General features: G+C 48.8%; 1 protein-coding gene across 15 annotated transcripts in view; it reads left to right on the top strand.

Annotated features, from left to right (window-relative positions):
- Positions 1-25,032, top strand: part of syne1b (spectrin repeat containing, nuclear envelope 1b) — a 629,476-nt gene that overhangs the window by 271,287 nt on the left and 333,157 nt on the right. For 14 of the 15 annotated variants that reach the window (XM_087991586.1, XM_087991587.1, XM_087991591.1 and 11 more), the window contains 8 exons: positions 2,799-2,970; positions 6,409-6,591; positions 9,046-9,189; positions 9,590-9,745; positions 13,565-13,729; positions 16,073-16,245; positions 20,248-20,401; positions 22,775-22,918. In XM_087991586.1, the coding sequence (XP_087847712.1) occupies positions 2,799-2,970; positions 6,409-6,591; positions 9,046-9,189; positions 9,590-9,745; positions 13,565-13,729; positions 16,073-16,245; positions 20,248-20,401; positions 22,775-22,918 (1,291 nt within the window). The remainder of the gene's footprint in view (positions 1-2,798; positions 2,971-6,408; positions 6,592-9,045; positions 9,190-9,589; positions 9,746-13,564; positions 13,730-16,072; positions 16,246-20,247; positions 20,402-22,774; positions 22,919-25,032) is intronic. The other variant, XM_087991592.1, reaches the window with a different exon arrangement.

Here is a 25,032-nt window from a genome sequence, read left to right as displayed (position 1 = left end):
TTGTTGCATTGTGGATGGTGTAGGTTCTTTTCGAAGGAAGTCTTAAACTCCACCAGATGAACCATAATGCTTTACACAGCACAGCACGGAGGTGACTAGGGGTGTATCCTTTCTATCCAGGTTTGATTCCTCACTCGCAGGTCGGTGTTTAAGTTGGTGACGGGTTTTCAGGCCAGGCAGCCCTGCCTCAATCTGAGGAGACTGGTTGAAGCTGGAGTTCAGCACTGGTGTCCTTTGATGAAAGGCCACTGTTAGGAGCACCACCAAGGCCAGAGGGGGTCACTTTCACCTTCATTCCGCACTGACCCTCCATCACACCAAGTCCCAGACCCATCCTGTCCCCATAACCTGGCATCCCCCATGGGCTGATCTGCCTAGGCTGCAGGAGGAAACCAGATCATCCAGAGGAATACAGACACAGGGTGAACTTACAAACTCCACACAGACAGTCGCCGGAGGGTGGAATCGAACCCGGGTCTTTGAGGCTCTGAGGCAGCAGTGTGCCATCATGCCACCCACGTCTAGCTAGTTGAAAGAATGGCCCACTTTCGGTTCTTTACTCAGGGAGCAGTCTGAATGCAAAACACACAATTGCAAGGAGTGTACAGATAGTTGCAAAGCCAGCTGATGTTACCATTGGGACAGGTCTGAAACCTGGCTTGATAGATCATAACTTTCATATTTTAATGTGGTGTCACTGCATAAGCACACAAAGCTGCAGATTTTATTTAATCGTAAAAACATAAGTTTATTAAATAAAAGGAAAAACATAAAATAAGACAAGCCAAGCTATCTAAATATAGAACATAGCTGAAAAACTCTTAAAACACGCAGCAAAACAACAGGTCATCTATTACCCAACACCATCACTTTACAATTTGACATTCAGAGAAAGAACTTTCTCTATCCCAAATCTATAATTTTGACCCAGCTCATTGTTCTCAGTTCCTTCCAGTGAACTGTGCAGTCTTAAGTGAGCACAAAACTGAGAGCTTAGACTTGCCCAGCTTTTAATTGCCTGTCGCTTCTTAACCAAGTGTTCCTAGTCTGTAAATTTCATAAATTAGCACTTAATTAAGGTAGCATATTCCCTGAACTGTTCTATATTCCTTTCTAGGACAGAAACTTCATTGTGATTCTGGCTCCAGTCACATTTCTTCCATAACTGCTCAAAAACTTTTAATCTCTTAGGTTTCCTAAGCTAAATAAATGCCTGGTTATCATAAACCAATAAAAAAGCAAATAGACCTCAATGTTTACATTCCTACCAGCACAGTGTTAACAATTAATCATTAACACTCCAGGGATCTCTACTGTCTGATACATACTGGATCAGGTCAATGTTCCTGAAAGGCAGTTTCTCTTTAAACCTTTCACAAAAAATACTGTTACCCATATGCCACTATTTTGAAATCCTAACTCTAAAAACTTACACAAAAACATACTTCTGTCTATAAATCAGATAACTTTCACCACAGCATACATTTAAGGGCCACTTTTTTCAATTCTGTTCTCCCTGCTGTAGGAAAATGTTGTTATACTTGAAAAAATCCAGAAAAGATTTACAAGCATCGGAGAGTTTGAGATATGGGAGAGGCTGAATAGGCTGGGGCTGTTTTCCTTGGCATGTTGGAAGCTCAGGGATGACCTTATTGAGGTTTATAAAATCATGAGGGACATGAATAAGATAAATAGACAAAATATTTTCCCCGAGGTGGGGGAGTCCAGACCTAGAGGGCATAGGTTTAGGGTGAGAGGGGAAAGATATAAAAGAGACCTGCGGGGCAACTTTTTCACACAGAGGGTGGTGTGTGTGTGGAATGAGCTGCCACAGGAAGTGGTGGAGTCTGGTACAATTGCAACATTTAAAAGGCATCTGGATGGGTATATCAATAGGGAGGATTTAGAGGGATATGGGCCAGGTGCTGGCAGGTGGGGTTAGATTGGGTTGGGATATCTGGTCGGTATGGACGAGTGGGACCGAAGGGTCTGTTTCCGTGCTGTACATCTCCATGACTCGCTGATAACTTATAGGAAGGGTAAATAAACAGAAGGATGTGGTGATTGAGCTAGATAAAACAAGTGTGAGGAGATTCAGGAAGCATAAATACTCAGGTAGGCTGAATACCCTGTTTCTAATCTGTAAAATTCTTTGTAAATTGTTGTAGTGGAACCTGTTGGGTTTCTGTTCAGTTGATTCTGATGGAAGCTGTTATGAAGCCACTGTAGTGGTTGGTTTTGATGAAAAGTGCCAAAGTTGTCATGTAGTGGACTAACGTATTAATTTATTGACTTATATATTGTCACTTGTACCAAAGTACAGTGAGATGCTTTGTTTACGAACAGTACAGGCAGATCATAGTAAGCAAGGTTGTACAGATCAGAAAATTTAGACACAGGCAATGCAGGGTGTACACGAGAGATCAACATTAGCTAGAACAGAATTATTTGATGCTAGAGAGTCCATTCAGTAGTCTAATAACAGCCGGGAAGAAACTGTCCCTGAACTGACTGATGCACTGAGCTTAGAATGGTGCGGTCACCTTAGGTGCCCAATAGTGGCTGGGTGTTGGAGGAGCCTTGATGTTTCCACTTACACTGTTGATCTAAGCAGTCCAGACTGCTGCTTGGTCAGAAATATCAGAAACTCGGGTTGTGACTTTGTGCTCGAAACGGAACATTTTGGAAATTGACAAAAAAAGCTCAGTCTCACCTGTAAATGGAGAAGACAGGCTACAACATTTCTCATGCCCAAGCCTTCGTATAACTTGGCGTCTCCTTGTTTCTGCTCACTACAGCCTTTGTTTACAGACTGCAAAGTATTGTCAGAATAAGGAGAGGGCACTGGAGCAGCGATTCCGTACCACCTTCAGGGAGTTCCAGCAGTGGATGATCAACACCAAGATCACCACCTGCTTCGATACACCTCAAAACATCGACGAAGCAACTGCAATCATTCAGAAACTGCAGGTAAGGAGCTCACAGAGCACAGGGGTGACAGTAGTCATTGTGATAAAACACAAGGAAAAAGGAAAACATGCAAAAATGCAAAGCTGAATGAAAGGGAATGAGTTCAGAAAATCCCTTTGCACTTGTTGGTTTCTTGACTTCTCACCGATTTTGGGTGAAAATTACCTTCCAATACTTTCTATCTGAATTGAAGGTAGTGTTTGTAATTGAACTGAATACATGGCCAGGGTCAGGTTTGTATTTGAATTCAGTACACAGAGGAACCTCAATTATCCAACATTCGATTATCTGACTATCAGAATATCCGGCAAGGTCGCAAGGTCCCGACGCTCGGCTAAACTGTGTTATCCAGCATTCAATTATCCGGAATTCGATTAACCAAATGCAATACTGCCTGCCCATGTCCTTTGGATAATCGTGGTTCCTCTGTATACACTCAGAGAGTCATAGAGATGTACAGCACAGAAACAGACCCTTCAGTCCCACCCGTCCATGCCGACCAGATATCCCAACCTAATCTCATCCCATTTGCCAGCGCTTGGTCTATATCCCTCCAAACCCTTCCTATTCATATACCCATCCAGATGTCATTTAAATGTTGTAATTGCACCAGCCTCCACCACTTCCTCTGGCAGCTCATTCCATACCCGTACCACCTTCTGTGTGAAAAGGTTTCTTCTTAGGTCCCTTTTAAATCTTTCTCCTCCCACCTTAAACCTATGCCCCCTAGTTCTGGACTCCCCACCCCAGAGAAAAGACCTTGTCTATTTACCCTATTCTTGCCCCTCATGACTTTATAAACCTCTATAAGGACACCCTCCCCCCTGCCCAGCCTCTGACGCTCCAGGGAAAACAACCATCTTCCTATCGCTCAAATCCTCCAATCCTGGCAACATCCTTGTAAATCTCTTCTGAACCCTTTCAAGTTTCACAACATCCTTTCTGTAGAAGGGAGACCAGAATTGAATGCTGTATTGAGTATATGTCCAAGATCAAGTTTGTATTTGAATTGAGTATATGGCCACAGTCTTGTTTGTATAGGTTTTCATATTGAGGGGTTTAGAATCACATTAGTATCTGTCTGGAAGAAGTTACAGACAGGTACCCAAGTTCTAACTGAAGATACTGTTGTGTCGAGTTTATGGTGAGGTTGAGCACGTTAATTTGTTTGTTCTGTACTTGCCCAGCAGAAGAATCTCTTTATAGTCGAGATTTCTCTATCTTTGTGCTAAAGTTGTTCTATTTTTAATGAGGCAGTGATTAAGTCACAGTGTAGAGGACAAGAGATTCGTCCAATTTAACACTTGGCACTGAATTGTAAATGAGAAGGGAGTTGTGCTTATGTCGAGAGTTCAGTGTTTCAACATCCTACAGAGGAAGATTAATGTGAAGCACATGAGGAAGATGGAGTGAAGGGTACAAACCCCACGTATGAAGTCCAGGACATTGGTGGAGCAGAGAACAGTATTGGAATGTGTGTTTCCTGACCATTATTGCCTTGAGGGGGAAGGACTGAGATTGCTCCTGGAAACAATTGTGTTCCAGCTGAATGCATGCTGGGTCATTTGCACAAAGCAATGCAAATCAGCCATGTCCAGGTGGGATGATGTGGAGGTGCCGGTGTTAGACTGGGGTGGACAAAGTTAAAAATCACACAACACCAGGTTGTAGTCCACAGGTTTAAGTGGAGAATAAGATCGTAAGACACAGAATTTATAGCAAAAGTTCACAGTGTGATGTAACTGAAATTATATATTGAAAAAGACCTGGATTGTTGGTTAAGTCTCTCATCTTTTAGAATGACCATGTTGGTTTCAGTTCTATCATATGTAATTCCCAGAACTTTCTTGAAGTTACATTCTCAAGTGAACTTTAACAATAGGTGCCATGGCGGCCCAGATAATGCATTGAAGTTGTGAGGCTGTAGTGGGATACAGTGAAAGCTAGACCAGCTAAGGCTGACAGAATCATAGAATCCCTACAGTGTGGAAGGAGGCCATTCAGCCCAGTGTGTCCATGCCGATCCTCTGAAGAGCATCGCACCCAGAACCACACCTCCTACCCTATCCCTGTAAGCCTGCATTTTCCATGGCTAATCCACCTAGCCTGCACACCCGCTGAACACTATGGGTAATTGACCATGGCCAATTTACCTGAGCTGCACATCTTTGGACTGTGGGAGGAAACTGGAGCACCAAGGGAAACCCACACGGACAACATGTAAACTCCACAAAGACAGTTAGCAGAGGGTGGGATTGAACCCAGGTCCCTGGTGCTGTGAGGCGGCAGGGCTAACCACTGAGCCACCGTGCCACCCTGACGTTAGACTCTCTGTCCTGAAGGGCATTGGCAATTCATTTGATCTTTTGCAACAACTTTGGTGGGCACTTTCCCCAGTGCCAGCTCACAAGGTGATCCCTCCAGTTAAGATGCTACTTGCAAGTTAACATTTGGATCCTCGTCCCCTTTGGGCTCCAGTTCAAGTGTGTAACTGATGAATATATTTCTGTGCTCAGGTTAGGGGGCCTCCAACCTCCGATATCAGTAGCTGAATCAGGACTTCTTGGGGCCTGAAGCTGACTGTTACAGGCAGAGCACAGCTAATACCACATATTCAGACCTGTCAGTTCATTCTAGGAGTGCAAGGGCTGAGCTCTTTGAGAATGTAACATCCAGGGCTCTGCAGTTGTACTGATATTGTGTTGGTAGGACTCCTACTCCTGAGTCAGCAGGAAGAGGGGTTCAAATCCGATTCCACTCCAGATCTCTGAGCGCCCCCTGTAGGTTCAAACATTCCAGTGCAGAGCTGTGGCAGTGCTGTAGAGCTGGGGACACCACTTAATCAGGTGAGGTGCTGAACTGAGGTCCTGTATGCCTGTAGAGTCGGCTTTGAAACGAATATGTGCATTTATGTAGTGCCTCTTGCAACCTCAAGCTGCCCAAAGGTGCTTTTATCGCCAAAGAAGGATGATAATCTTAAAAAGCATTGTAGCATCACATGGCGCTGCTGAGGAAGCTTTCCTAGTGCATTGGTCAATATTTATCCCTTAAGCAATAAGATGAAAGAATTTAATTGGTTATCCGAATTATGCATCAAACTGTGCTGACAGTAAAATTCAGAGACAAGTCATTTCGCACAAAATGTTTGCTGCGTGTTTACCTCCACACAACTGGTGTCTGTGATGGCTTCCCATTGTACCTGACAACCTTTCAGTAGTGACAGAGACTCCTTGGTTTGTTTGTACTTGTGGAGGGTGTGATGAGGTGCTATATAAATGTAAGTTCTTCTCCTGTTTAACTGTGCAGTCATTGCTGTTTGTGGGATCTTGCTGTGCGCAAATCGGTTGCTTGGTTTCCTGCGGCGGCTGCACTTTTCAGGAGATCCTGAGGTGATGCCACTTCCTCTCCTGCTGACGGCCATTTTGGTGTTGCTTTCAGGATTTCCTGTCAGAGAGCGAGGCCTGTCAGAGCAAACTCAACACTCTCATCTCCAAAGGCGAGCTGCTGGGCAGGATTCTCAGCAAGGACAAGGCCGAAGCCATCCAGACCAAAGTGTCCACTGCCAAGGAGGACTGGAAGAACCTGCTCACAAGCCTGCACCGAAAGGAAGCCGCCTTACAGGTCGGTCCAGCAACACCTCACGAAATAAAAATAAACTTTCGATCAAGGAAAATGCCTCATTGGATAGCTCCTCTCAGATAGCCAGCATGGATAGAAAGGGGTGAAAGGTCACTGTCTATACTGTATCATTTCAATTCCCATTCCTTGTCTCTATCAGTGTGGTCATGGAACACAATATTGGGCAATGGGGGTGGGGGGATTCTATTTGAGCGTGATCATGGACACAGCATCAGGCCATGGGGGGCGGGGGGGGCGAGGTGTGTGGGCTGTGTATTTGAGCGTGATCATGGGCATGGTTTTGGGGGCTGGGTAGGTGTTAGGCTGGGAGTGTCAGGGCTGTGTTTTCCAGTTCACTGACCTCAGAATCCTCTCAGTCACGATAACCGTGCTGGAGACAACTTGAGCTGAGGGCCGTGGGTGTGTGGTTTCCTTGAATCGTAATGGTGTGCAGGGATGTGGGGAGGCGGTCAGAGTCAGGTAATGGGGCTGGTGCAAGTACAATGGGCTGAGAATGGCCTCCTCAGCAGCTCACCAGTTCCGTGGCACTGGAACCCACTGACGGAGTGGATTAAGGCCATTCACCCCTTCTGTGCAGTCTGCCCTGGTGCAGGGTAGATTATGAGTGCTCTGATATTCCTCAACTCCATTTTGCTGCCTCTCTGTCAGCCTTCTTTCCAACTACATTGTGTTTATGCAGGTCAGCTGAGCCAATCCTGTCACTGTGGACTCAATCTGGCCTTTGTTTCTGAACTGTCGCTATGTTGAAAGCAATGCCTCCTTCAGTTGGAAGGGGCTTAGTTTTATAGGTGGCAGACAGTTGGCTCTGCCCGCTGTCTGAAAAGTCAGGTCGCCCCAGGCTCGGCCTGCGTGTGGCGCTATGACCGGAGTTAATGGCGGCTGAGTAGTTAACTGACCGTGGTTACCCATAGTGCCCCCGTGTGGGAGAATGTCCACTCTCCTGAGAGCGGCTGGTCAATCTGATGGTGGTCACTGCTGGGATTGCGTCCCCGGCACAGGATCATCGCCGGAAATTGGAATGCAAAACGTGGAGTGGTCTCACACAGGCCCTGGCGAAGGGAGGAATGTGGAGGGGGTGGGGGGGAGCTGTAGTGATTGGGAAGCTAATGGAATGTGACCTTCTGTCGGTGGGACAGGATCCCCAGAGAGGAGGAACCACTCCCTCCTCATTCGACTCCCCCACCCCCCCCACCGGATTGAGCAACCAGACCGTGGGAAACCTTGCCATACGGAGGCTCGGGGTGGGTTGTGACACAGATCGAGTGGGGGCTATGGTGACAGTCATCATCCTGGTGGACGCTGTACCACCAAACCACATATTTCTTGCCCGAGATAATCTCAGGGAGCCGGTGACCACCCCCGCGGCCCCACCCGCGGGCCCCCATAAGTCTTGGGAAGCCATACGGAGAATTCATTGGTGCATTGAACACTCGGTAATGAGCTGTTACATACGGGATCTCACTGTGCATCTGGCACAGCGGGTACAGTAGCCCTCCTGTATCCGTGGGTCCGTGGGTGATACATTCCAAGACTTACCGCGGATAGCCAAAACTGCGGATAGTAGCAAACCCTATATGTAGGTCATTTTTCGTTTACGTACATAAACTGATAAATTACACGCAATAAGACATTGCCAACATTAAATAATAATAAAAATACATTGTACATTGTTATACTTGTGTTCTCTCTCTCGCTCTCGAATAAACGGGATTCTGAAGTTTTAGCTTAACCCTCAATGGAGCAACGAAAAAAAATGAATTGTGTATTTGTGGAATTTTCCATTCAATAATTTCGGGCTATGGTAAACCGCGGATAACCGAAACCGCGGAAACCAAATCCGCGGATACGGGAGTTCTACTGTATATCCTATTGCTCAGTGAACAGCTAAAGGTAAAGTGGAAATCGTATCCATAGTTTTGTTGTGTGTCGTTCGGGTGCAGACCTTGGAGGGTCGTGAGACTCCCTGCCTAGGCCCCTCCCTCTCCCCCTCCTCCAAACAGCTATGGCTGCCATGGCCTTTAAGGGCCTTTCTTGTGGCGCAGTGGCAATGTCCTTACCCCGGGATGGGGAGGCCCATTTCAATTCCCGTTTGCTCAAGAGATGTGTAGTAAATTCTCTGAACAGGTTGATTAAAGAGGAAAAAATAGGTTAAGTAATAGGAAAAAAAGTAGGTTAAATAAAACATGAGCCTCAGCAATGAGCAGGATATTCTCTACCACCCGGCCTGTAACCTTTATGCCCTCCCCCCGCCTCCTTGATTGGTTGCTAGCTGACTCCCAGGAGGGTCCTTGGAGGGAGAGGAGGGTGTGAAATCCTGGTGGTCGAGAAAGGTTGCCATAATGTTTTACATTTCAGGGTTTTAAAGGCTGACGTCAACTGGGAGCCATTTCCTTTTCTCTTTCTGACTTTTCTTACTCCCCTCCCTTCTCCCCTCAGAACCTGCAGTCTCAGATGAAGGATTTCGAAGCTGGGGTCGGGCCTGTGCAGGAGTGGTTGATTGCCACGGAAGCGGCCGTACAAGGGAGCAACAGCCAGCTGCCCGACCTCGTGGCCAAGAAAAACGAGCAGTTCAGGCTTCAGGTAGTCCAGCATCCGGTGAACTCCTGGCTCAGACTGTATCCCCATCGTTCCCACACCGTGCACAGCACATTTCACCGCAACTCTCCAGCCAGTTCATACCCTGTGGGCTCGCTCCCTTCAGCGGGATAGTTCGCTTTATCACCGTGATGCATGTACACCCCTCGGCCTAAACCAGGGCCTCCATTCTGCTCACCCCAGTGATGCGCTTGCCTTCATGTCAGTCGTGATTGTATCTGTTCCGTGCCTTTTGACGCGTTCTCGATGTGCTTTGCTTCCACCTCCTGAATGGGTGGGGGGGGGGGGGGGGGGGGGTATATTAACACGCTCCCTGCCCCCCGCTAAGTACGATATGTGCGCTAACCTGTGCTGTGTTTTTTGCAAACCTGCTTGTGCCTTCCAGTCTGTCCTAGAGGATATAACCTACCGCGAACCCCAGCTAAACAAGCTGAAAGAGAAAGCTCAGCACCTATGGGAAGATCAAGCTTCCAACAAGAGCTTTATGCACAGAGTCTCTCAGCTGTCCGCTTGGTATTTAGCCTTAAGTAACTTAGCCAAGGTAAGGCCCAGGAGGGAATGTGTTCCACTTGACAAAACCAAAATCAATCGGACATGTTCACTGTCTAAAACCGAACTTTTTCCAGTAAATTCTCAGATCTTACTGGTCACAGGGAGCGAGTGACCAGCCTGCTGTCTTCTCAAACTCAACCTCAAATTCGCCTGGGTCTGATTCGATTCGATTCATTATTGCACCTACACACAGTGAAAGGTTTAGTTTTGCATGCAGTTCAGGCAGATCACGCCATGGCAAAGAGCATCAGGGCAATAGAACAGAGCGAGGAATACAGTGTTATGCCTGCAGAGGAGGGAGGGAGGTCAGCATCAAATTTAAAATTTGAAAGGTCCATTCAGAAGTCCAATAACAGCAGGGAAGAAGCTGTACTTGAGTCTATTTGTACGTGTAATCTTTAATCCTGAAAGTAGATTTAAGAGAGCGTTGTTAGTAATTCTGATAGACTTAGATTTGAGGTTAGAAGAGCAGAACAATTAAAGGTATTCAAGAATAAGATCTGCTGCAGACAGTTCACAATATGTCGCCACGTTCAGGCGCCATCTTGAATTCAAAAAACCTGGCTGTACTGAGGAGTTTGGATTGATTGGTTCATTGATTGATTGATTTATTCATTCATTCATCAGCATTCCTGTCCCCCCCACCCCAACCTCCTGCTTCCTTAGAAAGTCCCCTGTGAAGACCTTGGAGTGCAGGTTCATAGTTCCTTGAACATAGAGTCGCAGGTAGACAGGGTAGTGGATAAGGCATTTGGTAAACTTTCCTTTAGATTAGCTTCCCTACAGAATGGAAACAGACTATTTGGCCCAACAAGTCCATACCGACCCTCCAATGAGTATCCCGTACAGACCCATTCCCCCTATCCTATATTTACCCCTGACCGATGCACCTAACACTCTGGGCAATTTAACATGGCCAATCCACCTAACCTTTGGATAGTGGGAGGAAACCCACGCAGACACGGGAAGAATGTGCAAACTCCACCCAGACTGTGGCCCGACAGTGGAATCGAGCCCAGGTACCTAGCGCCGTGAGGCAGCAGTGCTAACCACTGAGCCACCATGCCATCCCTTATTGGTCAAAGCATCGAATATAGGAGTTGGGACGTCATGTGTGGCTGTACAGGACACTGGTTAGGCCACTGTTGGGATATTGTGTGCAGTTCTGGTCTCCTTCCTATCGGAAAGATGACGTGAAACTTGAGAGGGTTCAGAAAAGATGTTGCCAGGGTTGGAGGATTTGAGTTATAGGGAGAGACTGAATAGAGTGGGGAGCGTCAGAGGCTGAAGGGTGACATTATAGAGGTTTATAAAGTCATGAGGGGCATGGATAGACAAGGTCTTTTCTCCGAGGTGGGGGAGTCCAGAACTAGAGGGGCATAGGTTTAGGGTGAGAGGGGAAAGATATAAAAGAGACGGAAGGGGCAACTTTTTCACACAGAGGGTGGTATGTGTATGGACTGGGCTGCCAGAGGATGTGGTGGAGGCTGGTACAATTACAGCATTTAAAAGGCATCTGGATGGGTATATGAATAGGAAGGGTTTAGAGGGATATGGGCCAAGTGCTGGCAAATGGGATTAGACGAGGTTGGGATATCTGGTCGGCATGGACGAGTTGGACTGAAAAGTCTGTTTCCGTGCATGTCTCTATGACTCAAATAACATGGATGCAGTGCTGGGAATGGTAAATAGTGTCTCAGTTCCTTGGCTTCCCCATACCATTCATCGGGTGTTTCGAGTTAGCAACACACGTGAAGCTCAGTTCTTGTGTGCCTGTCCCAGATGTGTGAATCCTTGAGATTTTTTATTTGTTCATATTTTTTATTGCAAAAATATACTTTATCCATCAAAAAAAATCTTTAATTCAGACACAGATATTGAAGCAATTCTGTACAGTTTTTGCGTAGAAAGAAAAAAACAATTGGAATTTGAAATAACCTGATAACTGATCAGATCCTCATTATAGTTTGGCAGAAAGACCTCAGACAGTGGTCTTTCCCCACTGTGGCAGCTGGCCCAAGCTTAATGCATCCCTCAGCCCATAGCCCTGGACCCTGGGGTGTGCCAGTCTGCAACACTTGGTTGAGGTCAACTCTTACCACTGGAAGGCCAACAAGGTTTGGGCAGACCAGAGTTCACTGAGTTGACGGCTCTCCAAGCGCAATTGGTCTCTGCGTCCTGGGGGCCAGACCGTAGAGTACAGAGTCCTGCGTCTCCCAGCTGCTCGAGATACCCCTCGGCAAAAACCACTGTGTCTTCCTCCAGAATTGCTTTGCAAAGGCACATTCCAGCAGGAGGTTTGTGACAGAAGGAAATGTGTGAATGGGCTAGATGATCCTTGCAAGGATCAGTGTGATGTTTGAGAGTGTTCAGAGCCACCTGTTGACCCCAGGAGCTGATTTGCTTTGTTGCTCAGTGGGTGGCATTGAACGGCAACATCAGGCCATGTTTAGAGATTGAGCAGGACCTGCAGCTTACTGAATGCCCATTGAGTGATCTGATTTAAAGGTACACCATATGAACAGGTGTCCCCAGGGCAGAGTCGTGCTCGCTGGGAGACTCCCACAATTTTCAGGATGCTCTGCCCTTGTTTTTCTAATTGCTTCTCGACACTCAGCCCGACCCTGTGAACGGACTGCCTGTTGTAGGCATTTGTACCCTGCTCTCTGTGGAGATAACTTCCAGTGGTTAGCGACTGGTTACTGTGCTGCTTCACTGTTGGCTGCCTCACACCCTCCTTTGTTGTTACCCTTTCTGTAGCAGTGGGGACTGGGTGGTGAAGGGGAAGGGAAGCAGTCATTGAGTCATACACGATGGAACCAGACTCTTCGGTCTGACAAGTCCAGGCCGACCATAATCCCAAACTAAACTAGTCCCACCCGCCAACTCCTGGCCCATATCCCTCTAAACATTTCCTATTCATGGACTTATCCAAATGTCTTTTAAATGTTGTAACCGTACCCACATCCACCACTTCCTCTGGAAGTTCATTCCACACACGAGCCATCCTCTGTGTAAAAATGTTACCTCTCGTGTGTTTTTTAAAGCTTTCTCCTCTCTAGAACTTCTCATCTTGAACTCCCCCGACCTAAGGAAAGGAACCCTGCTACTCACCCTATCTAAACCTCTCATGATTTTATAGACCTCTACAAGGTCACTCCTTAACTTCCTACACTCCAGGGAAAAAAGAAAATATCCAGCCTATCCATTTCTGGGAGTCACTAGGACTTGGTGGTGATATGGAGGGAGCGATGGGGCTCTGGGGAGGGCAGACACAGCTCTTTAGCTCTGCAATGTTACACATCGGCGTCGGGCTGCAGCACAGGAGCGTTCTTCCAGTCCGTGAGACTCGGGATTCAGACAAGCTTTTGCCCCACTCAGAGGCTGGAGAAGGGTTTGTGATTCCTTGGCTCTGAGAGGGCCAAGGGGACGTTAAACGTAAGTGCTTCCAAATTTTGAGGGGTTTGTTTTTAATAGAGTAAGTACAGAGAAACTATTGGTGAAATGATCAATAGCCAGATTTAAAACTATTGGCGGAAGAACGAGTTAGAGTTGACATTTTATTTTACACAGTGAGTTGCTATGAGCGTAAGAATGCTGTTTGAAAATATTTTACTGGTGTTGTGTGATTTTTAACTTTGTCCACCCCTGTCCAACATTAGCACCTCCACATCTTAAAAGGAACTGTAACATTGCTGGAGCTAACCTGGATTTGCTCACTATTACTTGGGGGTCTGGGGAGAAATGAAAGGCATGATTAGAATTGGGAAGGACTTGTTGTAATGTTCTCCCCTCTTCTGGCTTTCAGGAGAAGACACTAAGAGCTCAGCGAACTGTGTCAGAACATCAGCAGTTCTCTCAGGGTCTGAAGGAACTACAGGATTGGCTGGCTGATGCCAGGCACATGCTGGAGTCTTACTGTGCTCCCACTGCTGATAAAAACCTGCTGGACAGTCGGATGGCAAAGGTCGAGGTGAGTTCGCTAGGGTATGTTCACTCTGCTGAGCTGGTTGTCCGTATCTAACCCCTGCCTGGAGCCGTGACCCAGGGGAGATGAGCTGCTTGGGGACATTAGTCGTTGTTTTGATCAGGCCATGGTGGAGAACCTCTCAGCTCCTTCCCAGAATAACACCAGGGGACTTCCTCCATTGGCCTGGGAGGGTGATTGAAAAGATGGCATCTTCAACAGTGCAGCACTCCCTCAGGATTGCTCTGAAAAGGATCAGCCTGAGTTTTGTGTTCAAACCCTTTATTTTTGACACAGCTAGTAATGAGTGTGCATGGCCTCCTCCTTTCAGCGTTCTTGTATAGTTTCACTGGAGTTTGTGGTTCAGTGAATTTTACCAAACATAAGATTTTTTAACAATATGAAGCTGCGTGGTGGCTCAGTGGTTAGCGCTGCTGCCTCACTGCGCCAGGGAGCTGGGTTCGATTCCTGTGGGGAGTTTGCACATTCTCCCTGTGTCTTTGTGGGTTTCCTCTGGGTGCTCCCGTTTTCTCTCACAGCCCAAAGATGTGCAGCTTAGATAGATTGGTCATGGGAAATGCAGGGTTACAAGAATAGAGTTGGGTCTAGGTGGGAGCTCTTTGGAAGGTTGGTGTGAACCCTATGGGCTGAATGGCCTGCTTTCCCACTGTAGGGATTCTTTGATAAAACACATTGTTTCTAATGTTGGGTTCATTCCAGGGATTTAGAGAAATATTGGGTTGGATGTGGGAAGGAGTCTTAATTGCTATAAAGCAGGGAAGGTATTAACTTTACTCTCCGGTATTGAGGGGAATTCAGCTAATAAAAGAAAATATGTCTAATCTTTGGTGACACATTTGAGTGCCACGTGAGACACACAAGAGGAGGAATGGATGATGATTGAGCAGTGAGTGAAATAAAAACGAGACAGTTCTGTGCAGCAAAAGTAACTTTTTGAAGATAAAAACGAGCCCAGGAATATTTTTGAAAGGAGAGAGTTCTTCTGAAGAAGTGTGTCAATATGAGGAAGATGCCTCAGTTTCTCAGTGCTATCGAGCTGCCTAAATACTTCATCCTGGTGCTATTCAGCTTGCGTTCTTCCAAACCACTGGAATGAATTGAATGCAATTAGACTCTGAAACAGGCATGGGCAGTGTGCCAGAGTGGCGGGCAGGATTACGCATTGCTTGGCAAACCATGAGGAATATATGGAAGTAGATATCAAATCCTTCACCAGCAGCACAGACCCACCGATAGTGCAGGTTATCCACACTGTGGCCATTGACTCCACCACCCGGGAAATACCATCGCCTCCCGCCTTTGCTTGGAACCCACACAACATCCCGACTGGGAATACTTTCCGCCCTTTTCTTTATTCTTAGAGTCATAGAGACGTACAGCACACAAACAGACCCATCGGTCCAACTCATCCGTGCCGACCTGATATCCCAACCTAATCTAGTGCCACTTGCCAGCACTTGGCCCATATCCCTGTAAACTGGAGTGGCATGGTGGCTCAGTGCCAGGAACCCAGGTTCAATTTCAGCCAATTCCACGCACGGGTGAAGCAGACAGCTCTCCAAGGCTTCCGTTAACCGCAGCTCTTTTCCACAGTTCTCCCCGTGTCTGCGTGGGTTTCCTCCGGGTGCTCTGGTTTCCTCCCACAGTCCAAAGGTGTACAGGTCAGGTGAATTGGCCATGCTAAGTTGCCCATAGTGTTAGGTACATTAGTCAGAGGGAAATGAGTCTGGGTGGATTACTCTTTGGAGGGTCGGTGTGGACTTGTTGGGCCGAAGGACCTGTCCCCACACTCCAGGGAATGTAATCTATTCATATACCCATCCAGATGCCCTTTTAATGCTGTAATTGTACCAGCCTCCACCACGTCCTCTGGCAGCTCATTCCATACACGCACCACCCTCTGTGTGATAAAGTTGTTCCTTAGGTCCCTTTTAAATTTTTCCCCTCTCACCCTCAATCTATGCCCACTAGTTCAGGACATCCCAGGACTCCAGGGAAAAGACCTTCTCTATTTATCCTATCCATGCCCCTCATGACTTTATAAACCTCTATAAGGTCACCGTTCAGCTTCTGACTCTCCAGGGAAAACAGCCCCAGCCTGTTCAGCCTCGTCCTGTAGCTCAAACCCTCCAACCCTGGCAACATCCTTGTAAATCTAAATGTTTGAAGTCGCTCTCTGGCAGTTTTGGGGCCGGGTCTGCACTGGTCACGGGTGTTTTGAGAGGAAGGTGACACCTATTCTCAGGGACGATGGGCTGGTGGATGCCCACGCACGGGTGAAGCAGACAGCTCGCCAAGGCTTCCGTTAACCGCAGCTCTTTTCCACAGGCTCTGCTCGCCCTCCGACAAGAGAAGGAGATCCAGCTGAAGATGGTGCTGACCCGCGGGGAGTCGGTACTCAGGAGCACCTCTCCTGAGGGCACCGTTGCCATTCGCCAGCAGATGGCGGGTCTCAAGGATTCCTGGGACTCGCTACTGTCCTTCTCCATCCAGTGCAAAAGGTCAGTCCCTGCACGGTAGAGTCAGGCATCCACAACGTCGCCCCCTGCTGCTGGGCTGAACTACAGGGCCGGGGGAGGGGGAGCCTCTTAAATGACTGCGTTGGGGAGGACCTGCCAATTGGTTATTGATCGGCAGATGTCAAAAAGAGCTGTGCTGGAAAAATACAGCCGGTCAGGCAGCATCTGAGGCGTTTTGAGCATAAGCTCTTCATCTTCATTCCTGATGAAGGTCTTATGCTCGAAACGTTGATTCCCCTGCTCCTCGGAGGCTGCCTGACCTGCTGTGCTTTTCCAGCGCCACACGTTTTGACCCAGATCTCCAGCATCTGCAGTCCTCACTTTCTCCCCATTGATAGGCAGATGCCAGTGGGAGCGGTGGCCATCGCGGGTACTGCACCCACATGATGAGGTTGTGCTGCAATGGGTCATCAATGAGAGGGGCGGTGGGGAACAATGGTTTCAGAGGGTGGGGGAGGGGTTCGGGGAGTGAGGCTGGGGGTGTTGTTAGTCCTTCAGCCTTGAGGTGAGAAATCCTACTGTGCAGGCTGTTTATCGCATGTGCCTCACCCAGTTTAATCTAGACTGTGGTGGGATGAACTCTCATTGCCTACTCTCAGGGCCTTGGTTGGGGGCCCACTTGGTCTCTCCCCCATCACTCTCATTTACAGGCCTACCTGCCTCCTCTCCTGACCGCGCATTGGCCTAGACAATTCAGCTCAGTCCATCCATGGCAATACCTCTGAATCAGGAGGTGCACATTTGAGCCTGATATTTGCCTTATGTCCGATTACTATCACATCAGTAATTATATGAACAAGGGATAACATTAGGCCACTCGGCCCTTCAATCCTGCTCTATCATTCTGCAAAATCTTGGCTGATCTCATTGTAACCTCAACTCTACATTACTGCGCATCCCCACTAATCTTTCATCCCCTTTCCAATCAAGAATCCATCTATCGCTGCCTTAAAAATATTTCAAAATTCTCCATCCACTGCCTTTTGAGGAAAGGAATTCCAAAGACTCTCAACCCTCTGATATAAAAAGTATTTCCTCATTTAAAGGGTGCTTCTTTACTTTTAAACTATGACCCCTGGTTCTGGATTCGCCCACAAGAGGAAGCATCTTTTCAACATTCACCTGGTTGAGTTCCCTAATGAACGACTGGTTAATTGCCGTTTGGTGTTGCTGGTTAAGACAGGCGTGTTAACCAGATTGTTGGCACACTCCTACTCCTCTCTGAATAGTGATGTGGGCTGAGGGGACAGTCGGGCCCGATATTTAATATCTCACCTGAAAGGTGGCATCTCTAACGGTGTGGCACTCCCTCAGAGTGGGCAGGGTGCCAGCGTCAGTGGTATGGTGTGAGTGGAAATTCGGTGAAGTGGAGGGGGTGAGGTGCAAGATAGTGCTGCTTTTTCTTCTTAGATCCAGTCACTACTAAACCTTTATGTCTAAGTTAGAATTCTTTAATGCACAAATTAATAACTAATAACTAGTTACCCAAATAAATGCATAAACAGGGATTGGTGGACATGGCAGTGGTGTAATAGCAACATGTTCCCGATGGTGGGTGTCTCCAGAACCAGGGGGTTACAGCCTGAGGATTTGGGGTGGACCATTTAGGAAGGAGATGAGGAGACATTTCTTCACCCAGAGAGTGGTGGGCATGTGGAATTCATTACCACAGGAAGTAGCTGATGCCAAAACATTGGATAGATTCAAGAGGCAGCTAGATATAGCACTTAGGGCGAATGGGATCAAAGGTTAAGGGGAGACAGCAGGATTAGGCTGTTGAGTTGGACGATTAGCCTTGATAGTGATGAATGGCAGACACAAAGAGCCAGATGGCCTCCTCTATGTGGGAAGCTGTGGAGAGCATTCCAATCCCACATAACCATAACCACAATGGGTACCTGCAGCCAAAGCAATTTTGGTGCAAGGCTGTTACGGTGGCGTCCGAGTTATCTTCTTTGCACGGGGCGGGGTACTTGGTCCCTTTCTTTGCTCAAGGCAGTTTCATCCTTTGGATTACATTGAGTTGATCAAACGATCACAGGCAGTCATTCAGACAGGTTCCGCGATTCAGAATATGTTGATAGAAGAGCCTTTGGCCCTTACCTCTGACCGATCAGCCAAGAGGCACTTGCTACCTATGCACGTGGAGGAGGTGATGGCCTAGTGGTATTACCATTGCACTGTTACCCTGAGACCCAAATAACATCCTGGACCCAGGTTCGAACCCTACCCTAATAAATATCTGGAATGATGACCATGAATCTATTACCAATTGTTCACTAATTCCCCCTTAGGGAAGGAAACTGCCATCCTCACCCAGTCTCGCCTACATGTGACTCCAGACCCATGGCAATGTGGCTGACTTTTAACTGCTTTCTGAGCAATTAGGGATGGACAATAAATGCTGGCCTAGTCAGTGACTCCCTCATCCCGTGAATGAATAAAAAATGTTGGGAACAGGGACAGCAGGATGCCATAACTAACCTTTGAACCAAGATGAGGGAGGACCATTCAAGTGGGGAGTATTAACCAGTGTGAGAGTGACTTGGGACAGTATTAATCAGGGACTAGACACTGTCCTTTGAGGCCGCAACTAGAATCTCTGAAGGTTTCGGAGGTTTGTTGTACAATGCCAGGCTGAGTAAATTGGCCCCACGCCCTCTGGAGGAGCGAATGGATCATCGCATTGAAACGTAACATTCAGATGTTTATGGACAGCATGCTGGCTCAGTGGTTGGCACTGCTGCCTCTCAGCCCCAGGGACCTGGGTTCGATTCCAGCCGCGGGTGACTGTCTGTGTGGAGTTTGCACATTCTTCCCTATGTCTGCGTGGGTTTCCTCTGGGTGCTCTGGTTTCCTCCCACAGTTCAATGATGTGCAGATCAGGTGGATTGGCCATGGGAAATTGCCCCATAGTGTTCAAGAATGTGTACGCTAGGTGCATTAGTCAGGTATAAATGTAGAGAAATAGATAGGGGAATGGATCTGGGTGGGTTACTCTTCAGAGGGTCAGTATGGACCTGTTGGGCCAAATGGCCTGTTTCCACACTGTAGAGATTCTATTCTATTCTAAGAGGCTTGACAAAGTCGACACCGAGATGTTGTTTTCCCAGGCTGGGAAATCTAGAATGGGATAGGGGTGGGGCGGTCACTATCTCAGAATAAAGGACTGGTCATTCAGGATTGAAGTGAGGGTTTATTGCTTCACCCGTAAAGAGTTGTCGCTCTTCGGAATCATCTACTCCAAATAATTCCGGACGCTCCATGATTCAATGCTGGGATGGATAGATCCCCCTCATTCAGGGGATTGAGAGATACGGGGATATAAAGGCAAGTGAAGTTGATGCAGAAGGTCAGCAGTGATTTGTGTTGAAGGCAGGATAATTTGAGGACCCTATGACCGACTCCTGTTCCCACCTCTTACATTCTGAAGCACCGCATGAGGATGTGAGCCTGGATTGTGTGTTGAAGTGTCAGGAATCGGACTTGATTAAAGCCACGCACTCATTAAAGGACAGCAGGCAGGATATGGTCGTAAAAAAGTTCATGTGTTCCAGTTAACAGAGGGCTTGATTGACCTCACGTTGACCAGGTTCAGTGCATGTGGCCATTCCTTGCTGCCTGTATTTTCAGCTCGCTGCTCCCTAGATTTCATAGGCAAAGGCTGACTGAAATGATTGATTATGACGTGTCCTAACTCGGTGCTTGAGCACAGTTTCAAAGCCAGAAACCAATTATTCCTCATTCGAAAACCACTGTGTCCCCCAGCCTCCATCAGTTGCCGTGTGTTAATAATCATCTGATTGAAATAAGGTGCAGTCATACCAACCATTTAAGTGCCATTCGTGTTGTAAGTGAAATTTATTAGGACAGAAAACGCTGCAATTGTTTCACCTGAAGGGTGGGGGGACAGATATTATGAATCAGCCTTTCAGACAGATCACACTCCCGTAACTTTTTTTTCCCGCAAAATTCTGCTTTCAGCCAACTAGAGGGAGCGCTATCCCAGTGGACCAGTTACCAGGACGATGTCCGGCAGTTTATGAGCTGGATGGATCGGATGGAGGGAGACCTGAAAGCCTCGGAACGACAATGTACTGAACTTCGGGACAAAGCAACGGCTCTGGGCAAAGCGAAGGTGCGTAGAGATGGATAAAGCCAAGATGGGTCAGGTTCGAATGACCCAGGCCTCTGGGACAGTGGGAAGCTGGCCAATATTTTTAGTTAACTTGGTGATGCAGGGAAACTTGAACAATCCTTGGCATTCCCCACCCCCACCCCATTAGAAATTTACAGTATAGAAGGAGGCCATTCAGCCCCATCATATCAGTGCTGGCTGGCCAGTAGCCATCCAGCTGAATTCCACACACCAGCTTCTGTTGTTTACAGAATTTTGAATACTTTTCCAAAATATTTCTGAATGTTGCAAGGATAAATATTAGGTTATACTCCGGTGGTGGCTTGGCAGTGTTTATCTAGTTCCAGCATGAGTCTCCAGGTCTTCTATTGTGTACTCACCCTCTCCCCCAGCCCCACCTTATCCCCATCACCTCACCGCCCTCCCCCAGCCCCACATTATCCCCACCACCTCACCCCCTCCCCCAGCCCCACCTTATCCCCACCACATCACCCCCTCCCCCAGCCCCACCATATTCCCACCACCTCACAACCCTCCCCCAGCCCCACATTATCCCCACCACATCACCCCTCCCCCAGCCCCACCTTATCCCCACCACCTCACCCCCTCCCCCAGCCCCACATTATCCCCACCACCTCACCCCCCCCTCCCCCAGCCCCACCTTATCCCCACCACCTCACCCCCTCCCCCAGCCCCACCTTATCCCCACCATCTCACCCCCTCCCCCAGTTCCACCTCATCTCCACCACCTCAACCCCATCCCCCAGTCCACTTTATCCCCACCACCTCACCCCCTCCCCCAGCTCCACCTCATCGCCACCACCTCACCCCCTCCCCCAGTTCCACCTCATCCCCACCACCTCAACCCCATCCCCCAGTCCACTTTATCCCCACCACCTCACCCCCTCCCCCAGCTCCACCTCATCCCCACCACCTCACCCCCTCCCCCAGCCCCACCTTACCCCCACCACCTCACTCCCCTCCCCCAGCGCCACCTCATCCCCACCACCTCACCTCCTTCCCCAGTTCCACCTCATCCCCACCACCTCACCCCCTCCCCCAGCTCCACCTCATCCCCACCACCTCACCCCCTCCCCCAGCCCCACCTTATCCCCACCACCTCACCCCCTTCCCCCCCAGCCCCACCTTACCCCCACCACCTCACCCCCTCCCCCAGCCCCACCTCATCCCCACCACCTCAACCCCTCCCCCAGTTCCACCTCATCCCAACCACCTCAACCCCATCCCCCAGTCCACTTTATCCCCACCACCTCACCCCCTCCCCCAGCCCCACATTATCCCCACCACCTCACCCCCCCTCCCCCAGCCCCACCTTATCCCCACCACCTCACCCCCTCCCCCAGCTCCACCTCATCCCCACCACCTCACACCCTCCCCCAGCTCCACCTTATCCCCACCATGTCACTCCCCCCTCCCCCAGCCCCACCTTATACCCACCACCTAACCCCCTCCCCAAGCCCCGCCTTATCCACACCACCTCACCCCCGCCCCCAGCCTCACTTTATCCCCACTATCTCACCCCATCCCCAGCCCCACCTTATCCCCACCACCTCACCTCCATCCCCCAGCCCACTTTATCCCCACCACCTCACCCCCTCCCCCAGCTCCACCTCATCCCCACCACCTCACCCCTTCCCCAACCCCACTTTATCTCCACCCCCCCCAGCCCCACCTTATCCCCACCACCTCACCCCCTCCCCCAGCTCCACCTCATCCCCACCACCTCACCCCCTCCCCCATCTCCACCTCATCCCCACCACCTCACCCCCTCCCCCAGCTCCACCATTTCCCCACCACCTCCCCCCTTCCCCTGCCTCACTTTATCCCCACCACCTCACCCCCCCTCCCCCAGCCCCACCTTATCCTCACCACCTCACCCCCTCCCCAAGCTCCACCTCATCCCCACCATCTCACCCCATCTCCAGCCCCACCTTATTCCCACCACCTCACCCCCTCCCCCAGCCCCACCTTATCCCCACCACCTCACCCCCTCACCCAGCCCCACCTTATTCCCACCTCCCCCCCCTCCCCCAGCCCCCCATATCCCCATCACCTCCCCCATCCCCCAGCCCCACCTTATCCCTTGCACCCACTCCCTGACCAGCCCAACGTACCTCCTACATCTCACATCCTCGCCCCAGCCTCACCTCATTCCCCTGCACCTCACTCCCTCCACTTCACCCCCTCCATCCCCTTCCCCTCCACCCCCCGCTCCCCCAGGTCCAGCTTCCCGCTGCCCCCATACTGTGGTGGGAAGGCAGTAGTAAGTTCCGTTCTGAAAGATGCATGAGTTCCTTAACTAGCGGCTGTTCCCTGTGAGCTGGCAGCCACGTGTGTCCTCTCCTGTTGCAGTTACTGTACGAGGATACCCGGAGTCACAGCCGCCTGTTGGAGACGATCCAGGCGAAAGGCGAGAGCATGGCCCAGCACTACGTCAGCCGCTTGGAACTGCAGGAACTCCAGGAGAGGTTCAGTAACCTGAGTGAAAAGGCCAAGGTAAGTGACAGAGAAAGCAACCAATCAAGGAGGTAATTGAAAAAAAAATCCACAGTGTCATTGCGCCGCTCAGAACTTCAGACCAAAGCTCACTGAAATATGTCTTGAAGCATTACCACATTGCCAAACTGCGCACATGGTCGTCAGTCTATGTTCCTCGAAGGTTACAAATTGCCTTTTCTCATTGAAATCGTGCCTCGGGAGCCTTTTATGTCAAACTCAGACAGCAGATAGGGCAATGGCTTAATGCCTCATCGCAAGGATGGCAGTATGACAGTGCAGCACCCCCTCAGTGTGACATTGGAATGTCTGCCAAGGCTCTGGAGTGAGACTTCTACTGATAATCATCTCAGGGCAGAATGCCACCCTGAGCAACAACTGAGAAAAGCGTCTATTTATTCTGGACATCCCAAATCTGTCGGTGCAATCCTGTATTGTCTGATGGCTGCTGCTGGTATTAGGTGCAGGCTGCACAGTGCCCAAAATGACAGGAATGGCAGCAGGCCACCTCGATGTCCTTGACATAAAGGTGACACACTACATAGTGCTGACAATCTGCAAGGGGAAGGGGATTCGAAAGGGCAGAACTAAGGCAGATGGAGTTCAGTGAAAGGTAAAGGTAAAAGCAGAATAATCTTCAGGTGGTGGGAAGCTAGGATCTGTAGAGGACCAGAATAATTTAGGAGTCCATGAACAGAAACTATTAAAATGGACAGGGACAAACAATCATTGGATGCTAATGGGCTGATTGCCTTTCTCTCAAGACAGCTCAAAGAAATGGGTGGAATTTATCTTGCAGCTACACAGATCTCTGGTTACACGTATTTATAGCACTGCATTCAATTCAGGGAACTATTTGTCAGGAAGAATATATTGGATAGGGTAAATAGACAAGGTCTTTCCCCTGGGGTGGGGGAGTATAGAACTAGAGGGCATATGGGTGGCAGGGTGGCACCGTGGTTAGCACTGCTGCCTCACAGCGCCAGAGACCCAAGTTCAACTCCCGCCTCAGGCAACTGTCTGTGTGGAGTTTGCACGTTCTCCCCGTGTCTGCGTGGGTTTCCTCCGGGTGCTCCTGTTTCCTCCCACAGTCCAAAAATGTGCAGGTCAGGTGAATTGACCATGCTAAATTGCCCATAATGTTAGATGAAGGGGTAAATGTAGGGGAATGGGTCTGGATGGGTTGCTGTTCGGAGGGTCGGTGTGGACTTGTTGGGCCGAAGGGCCTGTTTCAGCACTGTAAGTAATCTAATCTAATCTAAATAGGCTCAGGATGAGAGAGGAAAGATATAAAGGGACTTGGCGATAACCTTTTCACTCAGAGGGTGGTGCGTGTATGGAATGAGCTGCCAGAGGAAGTGGTGGAGGCTGGTACAATCACAGCATTTAAGAGACATCTGGATGGGTACATGAATAGGAAGGGTTTAGAGGGATATGGGCCAAGTGCTGGCAAATGAGACTAAATTGGGTTGGGATATCAGGTCGGCATGGACGAGTTGGATCGAAGGGTCTGTTTCTGTGCTGTACATTTCTATGACTCTATGACCTGGAACAGTGTACAGTGCAAATTCAGTAGAATTCTGAATGGGTCATATTATGATGACTTATTTCATAGACTGTAGTCCCTGAAGATACTAAATTAAAGTATTGGCACAATTGAGACATTAATGATGATTGAAGAATTTGTAGGGTACAAAGAGAGAGAGAGAAAAAAACTATTCCTTCTGGTGGCAAGTCCACAACCAAAGGGGACATAACTTTAAAATTAGTGGGCTACATCAGTGGGTGCGATGTCCGATAGTGTCGCTTGGATCGGCTTCAGATCGGTTTCACAGGTCGGTGCAACGTCAGGGAAGGAAGGACCTGTACTGCGCTGTAATGTTCTGTGTTCTGTGCCATTTCTTCATGCTCACGGGTAGAGGATTCAGGAACTGTCTTTCCCTAAAAGCTTAAGCTCAATGGCAACTTTCAAAACTGAGACAATATCGAAAGAACTGCAGATGCTGTCAATCAGGAACAAAAACAGAAGTCACTGAAAAGCTCAGCAGGTCTGGCAGCATCTGTGAAGAGAGATCAGGGTTAACGTGTGGGGGCCGATTGACCCTCTCTCAGAA

Source organism: Chiloscyllium plagiosum, unplaced genomic scaffold, assembly GCF_037043375.1.
Source record: "Chiloscyllium plagiosum isolate Xiang-an unplaced genomic scaffold, Cpla_swu_hap1 HiC_scaffold_10, whole genome shotgun sequence".
NCBI classification, from domain to species: domain Eukaryota; kingdom Metazoa; phylum Chordata; class Chondrichthyes; order Orectolobiformes; family Hemiscylliidae; genus Chiloscyllium; species Chiloscyllium plagiosum.
Note: the sequence above shows the minus strand (reverse complement) of the source record. Positions and strands in the feature narration are given on the sequence as shown.